The 9,264-nt window shown below is 40.5% G+C and overlaps 2 protein-coding genes across 2 annotated transcripts in view; both read right to left on the bottom strand.

Annotated features, from left to right (window-relative positions):
• The window catches only part of LOC118477245 (collagen alpha-1(XII) chain-like), a gene marked incomplete in the record, with an annotated part of 11,900 nt that extends 7,411 nt beyond the window's left edge, over positions 1-4,489 (bottom strand). Inside the window, 2 exon segments of the mRNA XM_035968279.1 lie at positions 3,626-3,784; positions 4,343-4,489. Of these exon segments, the coding sequence (XP_035824172.1) occupies positions 3,626-3,784; positions 4,343-4,458 (275 nt within the window).
• Positions 4,490-7,303: 2,814 nt separating this feature from the next.
• The window catches only part of LOC101851926 (matrilin-2), a gene marked incomplete at both ends in the record, with an annotated part of 6,317 nt that continues 4,356 nt past the window's right edge, over positions 7,304-9,264 (bottom strand). Inside the window, 2 exon segments of the mRNA XM_013079359.2 lie at positions 7,304-7,425; positions 8,807-8,927. Of these exon segments, the coding sequence (XP_012934813.2) occupies positions 7,304-7,425; positions 8,807-8,927 (243 nt within the window).

Below are 9,264 nucleotides of genomic sequence, written 5' to 3'. Positions count from 1 at the left end.
GGAGGAGGAGGAGGAGGAGGAGGAGCAGGAAGGAGGGAAGGAGAAGAAGAAGAAGAGGACGAAGAAGAAGAAGAAGAAGAGGAAGAAAAAGAAGAAGAAGGAGGAGGAGCAGGAGGAATTAGAGGAGGAGGAGGGGGAGAACAAGAAAGTATTGAAAGTAGATTTCTCCTGCAGTGAATTTAGCGCGCACGCCGAACTGCGCCAAAGGATATTTTGTGTTCAGTGTGTTCGTGTGTAGATCTATGTCTAGATCTAATATCTAATCTAGATCAAGATAAAAAAATCATGAAAATATTGAAAGTAGATTTCTCCTGCAGTGGAGTTAGCGTGCACGCCGAAGGATGAGTGTATTTTTTGCACAGTGTCTAGATGAGATCAATAATCTAGAACTAGAATCTAGATCGAGATCTAAATCGAGATCAAGAAGAATCATGAAATGAAAGTAGAATCTAGTTCTGTGATATTGCTATAACCTATCGAATATTGAAAATGGATTTTTCTTGCTGTGCATGATAGATTCTAAGATATAGATCTAGGCTAGATCTACATGTGAATCTTAGATCGAGATCGAGATCAAGTTCAGGTTTCAGATTGGTCCTGATTGGCAAACACAAATCGCTACGCTTCGTCAGCAACCTTGTCATTGCACTGAATCCCCTTTCTACTAGATAGGAGGCGGGAAAAGAGATGAACAACAACTTGATCTTTTCCCATTTGGAGGGATATTTGTCTTGCACAACAGTTTTCAACCAGAATGACTGGTACGCTTTTTCAACAATGGTTTGATTTCAAAGTGACATTTCATCGTCAGAAGCTCTTCTTCAATTGCTACTCGCAAGTTATCTTCTGTTTCAGTGTTCAATGGGTCCAGTATCCAGTATGGAATTTCCTGTTTAAAAATATCAGGAGGCTAACCATGTCTTCATATCTGCATGCAAATCTCTGAGGTGGTTGCTATATATATTTGTAGTTCCTCGTCAAAAATGCGCTCTTTTTTCAGTGTCTTCGTCAAGCTAGGAAACAGAGAAATTTTCTTCTGCCAATGTTTCGGCGGATCATTTCCAATTTCGACAAGAATGACGAAAGCCTTTATCAGGTTGGTGTCACCCCCCTGCAGCTGAAAGTAGGAGCGCAATGTTGTTCTTGTGTTCTTTCAATTTATTGCAGAGATCACTGTCTGTTTCTTGAAAAAAAAAACAGCAAAGAGTCAAACAGGCAGAACAATAATCGTATTCAACAGTTTCCTTTCGAGAGCCACCAGACTTCAGTGTGCAAAAGTAAGCATTGAAAGTACTCGTCATTTTCAGTGCACAGCTGTTGAAATAGTCTCGAGTTCAAAGCGTGGACTTTGATCTTGTTCACACACTTTGATGGCAATGGCCAGTGTGTCATGTAGACTTTCATTCAGGTTTTTTGCCACCAAATTCTGTCTGTGAATGACACAGTAAACAGTAAATACCCCATGGACTGATTTCTTCAAGAAGTTCATAAATCCACGTTTCCAACCTGCCATCGACGGTGCCCCATCTGTTGCACAGGCAACTGTATCGGTCAGAGAGATCTGTTCTCCTCGAAAAATTCTTGGACCACTTTGAAAATGGACTCGCCTTTGGTATCTGTTTCCAACATTTTCGCAAATAACAATTCTTATTTCCTCACCCTCTATGAACTGATATCCAGTTAAAGGCTGATCTCACGTCCTTTCAGCATTTTGCACTGTGATTCCTCAACATTTGCTGACATCTCATCAATACTTCTTTGAATGGTATTGTCACTTAATGGGAGAACTTTCAACACAGGCTCCGGGGCACGTTGCAGGACTGTGCTGACCACCTCTCTTATCGCAGGCAATATTATTTATGAGGTCCTCACCAATAGCATGGTGTTTGCCTGCCTTTGTAATTAGCTGAGATAAATTATATGTTGCTCATACGCCTTCACCAGCTTGATCGACGTTGGCTGCAAACATCAGTTTAACTGATTTTCATTTCTGAAAATTGACCTTTAGAGTTTTGAAGTATGCCAGATCTTTGTCAGATTTGTGGTGATGAATCTTCTTTATATGGAATTTGCGGGCTGGGAAAGAAAGTTCTTAGCTATAAGTAGTATTTTAAACTATGCCTAAGCTTTCAATTTTTGCTTTTGTTTTTGTTTTTTATGTGACTTTTTTCCCTTCATCATGTCTTATGTTGCATATCATGAAAATTTCACACTGCCCCCTAAGCGCCCACCAGCGACCCCCCCCCCACCCCCCAAAATCGCCCAGTTTCGCCACAGCGCCCCCAGCCCCCCCCCCCCCCCCCCCCAAACTCTCACCACTGATTTAGAGTCTAGAACAAGGGTGTCGGTGAAGATCGAGATCAAGAATCATGAAAGTATTCTTGAAAGTGGATTTTTCCTGCTGTGAATAGATCTAGATATCTAGGCCATCTGTGACGCCTGTCGGTTGTTAAAAATGTGAATTTCTAAACTTAGATATATCTATGGGTCTAGGCTCCTTCTTTCAATTACATGTATTGGCCTATGTCTTTATAATCCTTCGAGATCTAGGCTAGATCTAGAATCTAGATTAGGTTCTTCTTAGAAGCAACAATTGGCATGTAGGCCTAACTCTTTTTTAAAAAGTGATTGAGCTGGAACTTAAGGAGAAAATGCCACGCCTTTGAAGAGGGTTAAGAAGTCTTACCCCTAAAGGTAGTCAAGAGGGGGTGCTACATGGATCAAGGTAAAATATTTATGTTTTGTTTCTTTCCTGTTTTCAGTCTTTTTCCTCTTCTTAACTTTCCTAATACTTCTTCATTATTATTCCGTTCGTAGAACAGGTACTTTTACTAGTACATAAAATGTACACACACTCTCGAAGACATTCATATGTGAGGCAGCATGATGGAATCAGGCTCTCGTCAATTTTTGGGCATGAAGAGTTATTGGTATCACCTTAAAGCTTGTTCACTTGTCTTTATTTGGATGAAAAAAATGTACATTTATTTTGGATACAAGTCAAGATATTTGCGAAAGAAGGAGGTGGAGGTCACCTGTTTTCAGAAGTAAAATTTGTGAGAAAATGGCCGCCAAAGATTAGTTATTTCCTTCGTTTAAGAGTCCATGGTAACTGAACATTTACCAATTTTTGTGCCTTTAATTAACGTTTTTCAGAAAAATAAACTCATAAGTGAGTTCTTTAATGGGCATGAAAGATGTTGGGCCAAAAAACAAAAATTGATAAAAATTCACAAACCTACGGAAAAATGCGCATTTCTTCACTTTGATTATTTTGACGAGAGCCTGATTCCACCACGCTGCCTCACATATACAGACAGGGGCACTCGTCGACATGAGCAAACACAGACACTAAACAGATGAGCATTTGTGCTGTCCATTCGTTTCTGCTATTTTCTGCCGGCTTTTGAAATCTTTTAACAAAAAAATGTAAAGACAACAACAAAAAAGAAAAGAGGTGGATGGTTGGCGAGTGCTCTAGTGTAGTTTACTCCTTTTTTCCTAAAAAAACCTCTACCGCCCTTATCCCTGCCCCCCCCCCCCCCCCCTTCTTTTTCTGTTTGCTACTCTCTAGTTACATCTCTAATCCTCGACTCTTACGAAAACTAATAAGATAGAGGAGTACCTGACGCCATGTTCTGAGGTGAGCACCGAGTTCTTGACCAGATTGAGGGCATCGTCTGTGTTGGTGACACCTCCAGTGTAGCGAATCGTCTCCACGTGATCTCTCACGTCCTTCTGATCATAATACTCGTCAAGATGGAACTCCACGGTAGCGTTGGTGCTGTTGTGTGTTTCCACAGGGGAAATGAGAAATGTGTATATCAGAAATACGGTAAGGAATGCAGAAACAAAAACAAAATATGTTCCCAGTGTCTTCCAGTTGTGTGGGTTGGCAATCTAGAGAGGAACATATCTCCAGGCACGAGAGTGTCACGATAGGTGAGGTAGAAACCTGGTGTTCATTCACTTGTTTATTGATTGATTGATATTGACTGGTTGATTGACTGGTTGAGTCATTCGTTTATGTATGTCATTTTAAAGTATTCATGTGTTATTTAGTCATTGGCATATTCATTACGTGGTTTATTTACCCAGTCATTTATTTTACTATTTATACCTTTTCCCTTATTCATTCATTTGCCTGCATTATTTATGATATTTCTATCTGATTTTCATTTTAGGAAAAGGGAAGGATGAGAAGGATACTCAAAGCCCTCATGGTTTTTAAGTTAATAACCAATTGTCTAACTTTGTGTATGACACTGTGCTAGTAATCTATAAAGCTGTCTCTCTGTGAGGTGGAATGTAAGAAGGAAAAGTGACAGTGTCTCTGGACTACCTGAAGGAGACGGCAGCGACCCTGGTCTTGTGTCTGCCAATGTCAAACAATTTAATAAGGTTTGATACAAAGGTGAGTTGTTTCATGAAGTCCAAAATGAAGATACTGCTGGACATGTCCAACACAAACACCACTTCCGCTGGCTTCTGATGGCAAGCTGAGGGCGGGAATATAAAAGTAAAAGACATATCAGTGGGCTGTGGAAGTGGAAGGGCGAGGGGGGAGGGAGGGGGTAGACGAGAGCCTGAGCACCCATTGGTACAAGAGAATGGGGCATGGTGGGGGAAACATCGATAGGAGTGATGAAAATGCATATAGTATGACTGATGCTGCTTATAATTGAAACTATTAAAATCAGCTCATGTGGTTGTCGTCGGTACCTTCGCCGTCTATTCTCCCAAAGACTGGGGCTACCCGTCAACACCATGGACACCACTGGGGTCTCAAGACAGCAAAAGAATTTCATACCTGATGTCCAAATACAAAAATACAAAAGTAATCTTTTTTTTGGTAAGTGACTTACGGTGTCCGCAACTGCGTAAGGTCATATGAACACGCGAGACACACCAAACTATTTTAGTTGGTACGGAATTTTGAATTTTGCCTACTCTTAACGATTTTAGACCGCCAAGGAATCTTTAATGTGCGCAACTTGCACAAGGGACATCCGAGATTTGTCGCCCTTGTCCGAGAAGGCTAGGTGTAGATCTTTCCTACCCGAAGATCAGGGGGTGTGGCTGAAAGACAGCAGTACGAAGGAGCTAAGGAGTAGCTGTAGAAAGGCTGCAGAAAGAGCCAGGAGCCCAGAGGAGGTGGCAAAGGTGGTGAGGGTGTGAGGGCAGAAAGTGCAGACGAAAGCAAACGACATTACTAGAGAGCAGGAAAGGAGGTGAAAATAGACAATTTCAGAGAAGAAAATTTTTCTGTCGCTACACGAATTCGAACCCGGGACCTTTGAATGAGAGGCGAACATCTTAACCTCTAGGCCGCGAGAGCCCCCCCCCCCCCCCCCAAAAAAAAAAAAGTAACTTCATTAAACTAAACCAGGACAATACAGAAACATAACTGTACCTTTCTCTGCGGCTTCCTGGTCACTGGGTATAACGTTAGGGCCGGTAACTAAATCAAGGTTGGGGAGAAGCAGGGGAGGGGAGGGGAGATACATCATTATTGCATGTCACAAGGACTCTATTACAGGGGCAACATATAAATATGTGTGGGAAAAGAGAAAAATATTCAAATGTTCTTTCAAAGACATTTTTTTTACATCGATATGTCTGTCTTTCTTTTTTTACTTTTACATTTCTTCCCTTTCATGGCGTCTGTTTTTGCGTTCTTCTCTTCTGATTTTTTTCTACAAACCAAGTTCTAAGATTAGTCATGAATTGATTTAAGTACTAGATACAATATACCAAAGAATAAATGTATTATTTTAAACTTATAGTCACAGGGTCAGACATAATCAGATCTCAAATATTTCACTGAAACATTCACCTTTTCCGAGACAGTTGAATTCATTATGTCTTTGTATTCCCTCGAACAGAAGTTTGGAAACGGGAATTTTGATATCAAAGAAAGGGGAAAAGTGTCAATGGTTAAATCATCGTCAAGACTACGTACGATAAAACGAAACTGCTTTAGACATAACACAAGACTACTTGATGTAATGCAAAGACAACACAGTTTCACCCCCACCTTTGCAGATGAAAACAAAATAAGCAAAGCAAAACATATTCTCAAAACATAATTATATATGTATGCATGACATGCATAGTATATTACAAACACACACACACACACACACACACACACACACACACACACACACACACACACGCACGCACGCACGCGCGCGCGCGCGCGCGCGCACACACAGGACGGTGTTGTGAGAATTATTCTCCTAGCTTTGTAAAATGAGCATGTAATGAAGATGATGCCATTTCTTTGCAATGACATCTCATCCATACTTTACTTTTACTTTTATCCTCCGCTTATACCCTTTTGGGTGTCGCGGGAAGAAAGAGACGCCTCTCTGTCGCCAGCCGGAGAGCTTGGGTCAGGGGAATGCCGTGGGTGGTTAATGTTTCCCTAACTCTAACTATCTAGATCTAGGTTTCTCGGTCGTCCTCTAGCCTTGTTGCTCTCGAAATTTTGAATGAAGGCACGTTGTGTTGGATGGCGTGTTGATAATCGTAGGAGATGCCCGAACCATTTGATTCTTTGGTGTTGGATGTGATGCATGACATCATTTGTGCCCACCATTTCTCGGATTACTGAGTTTCTAATTTTGTCTCGCCTGGTCTAGTTTACTGCTTTTCTAAGGCATCACATTTCACATGTTGTAATTCTTTGCTCTAATGTCTTGTTCGCGGTCCATGTTTGGCATTGATAAGTGAGTGTTGGGATGGATATGGTGTTGATCATTTTGAGTTATGTTGTCATGGGGATGTTAGGATGTTTCAGTGGTGGAGTAAGCTGGTATCTAACATTATTGGCCTTTTGTACTCGTGTTTCCCTTCCATGATCAGCCAATTAACGCCTGTAAATCTTAACTTACTTTTACTTTTTCATCCTCTGTTGCTATTAAGCGTCGAGGGGGAAAATCTTAACTACCTATAGAAAAAAGGGTTTTTTCCATCTAACATGCTTTGTTGACGACTTTGCACTTTTCCCAAAGTGAAGTTTCTATTTCAAGAAAAAAAATGTTGTTCCCCTTTTTTAAATACTTTTTGTCTGAGTGCTTTTCAGTGATAATTTTGAACAGATTGGACGCAATTGTTGAATACGCTGGGGGGTTAAAATCTGTTTTGGTTTGTGTTGGGGATTTTTTCTTTATTTTTTAAAGGAGCAGTTTAAATCGTTGCTAACTAAAGTGAAGCTGGAGCCTTTCAAGTTGATCTTTCAGGACAATAGAACACAGAACAACTATATTTCTGGTCAGTCAATAATTTTTCTCCTTACCAGGACAGGCCTTTTGTCTCACCAGACTGGAGAGGGAGGAAAGTTTCGAGAACTCTGCGACCGTAAACAGATGATCGCTGAACGGCTCACTGGCGATTTCTTTGAGCTGGACTTGGTCCAGTCTGTACATCAGGAGGGGTGGAGGTGAGGGGGGGTGTAGAAAGAGAGTGAGCTGGATTTGGAGTGGGGGTGGGGTGGAGGGGGGCAACAAACAAGGTGAACACTGTATTTAGCTGTAGGGGCGCAGGGGAAGAAAGAAGACGAAATCTGTTTCTTTACATGCCTTTTTTTTTTGCCCTTGTCAATATATATGAGACTGACGCCATCTGATTCGTAGAAAAAGTATGCATGATAGTATAGTGTCCAATAGTGTATTACGTGCATACTTATTATGGCAAGTAACTGTTTATAGATAACAATGATTATAGATGTAAGTCATTGATCTGGGAGCAATGATGATTTTAGAAATAATGATAGTGATGAGTGGTGATGGGAGATTGCGTTTAAGTAATGCAAGTGTAAGTCTTATCTTTTTCTGCTCCAATGAGTGACGAGGGACATGGGCATCCTCCACCCCGTTCCCTACTGGAACCATAATTAGGTTCATCGTGAAGTACCGAGATAGTGGGCACAATCTCAGCTAAGGTGACATTGTTAGTGTTAACCTATTCTATCAGGCGAAGACAAGTGTCGAGAGGAGCTAAGTAGGAAGATCGTACAGTGGCAGGTATGTTGGGGTATTCGTAAGCAGGTTGTAGATAGCAAGTATACAAACAGGTTATGAGCTTTAAAAATGCAGCACTCTACTGCCTGATCATTAACCCCGAATTATTCTGTTCGCGTCCTATTAAACTTGCGAAGATTCTGAAACAGGATCATCGAACCCGAGTTGAAAGGTTACAATTTCTTTGCATACCTAATTATTCAAGAAGATCTAACTGAATCTATGTCCATATTTCTCTTTGGGTTGATTGGTTAATTATTCTTTTATCATTTCACTTATTCATTTGTTCACTATCTTCAGATGGGCTAGAAGCTCGGTTCGAGAGTTGACTAGTAGGACATGATAAAAAAGAGCGAGGGGGGATAGACATCGACCTTTATTCCTTATTTGGGTCTTTAAGCTCTATATTAAGAATTTACTCTAAAAATGAGAAAGAAAATAGATGAGTTTTTTTTCTTGCTGAGTACCTAGAGAAAGGGCACAAATCACATTTTGAAAAGAAGAACTGGAAGATCGAAGTCTGCTTCCCACACTTGGGTTCCATTAATCAACAGCGGGGACTTGCATAAGATATAGATATAACACTGGACAAAACTGCTACATATACATGTAGGTGCAAGCTATTTATGAAGCAGAATCTCAACCGGCCATGTCATAGCAGTCCACCGCCAAAATTATCTAAATTCCTTCGAAGAGTGCACACCCATTTCTAACTAATAAACTGTTCATTTTCATTATTAAATCCATGTTTCCATCTAAAACGTTTCATATTGTTTCACCTGCCGACTCCAATAACAAAGATTTCAATCCCTGCTTGTTGAGTGACGTTTGCAATTCTGGCTGTCTCCTTCTGGTTGTTAGGCACTCCGTCTGTGATGGTGATCAGAATATGCGGGACGTCTGAAACAGAGAATGGGGTCACTGCTTACAGTCAGTGTTCATAGTCAGCATTATTCCTAGGGGTATACTGTCAATAGCTGAAAGTTGTCATAAACGGCAATTTTGATAAATCCAAGAGAAGAGGATTACTTTTTGGATAATAAGATGGACAAATAATGAAAATGACTGCGAATTTCATCATCTTTATTATCATCCTCATCCTATTCATCATTGTATAAAGCAGATATTAAAACGGTTAAGACCTGGTAGCATTTCCAAAAAATTAATCACAAGTTCAACGTTTCGCTCTCAAGGGGCTTCATCAGGAGCATTCAATAATAATAATAATAATATTTAT

Source organism: Aplysia californica, unplaced genomic scaffold (genome assembly GCF_000002075.1).
Source record: "Aplysia californica isolate F4 #8 unplaced genomic scaffold, AplCal3.0 scaffold00049, whole genome shotgun sequence".
Taxonomy (NCBI): domain Eukaryota; kingdom Metazoa; phylum Mollusca; class Gastropoda; order Aplysiida; family Aplysiidae; genus Aplysia; species Aplysia californica.
The sequence above is the reverse complement of the archived record's forward strand: the minus strand, read 5'-3'. Positions and strand labels throughout refer to the sequence as shown.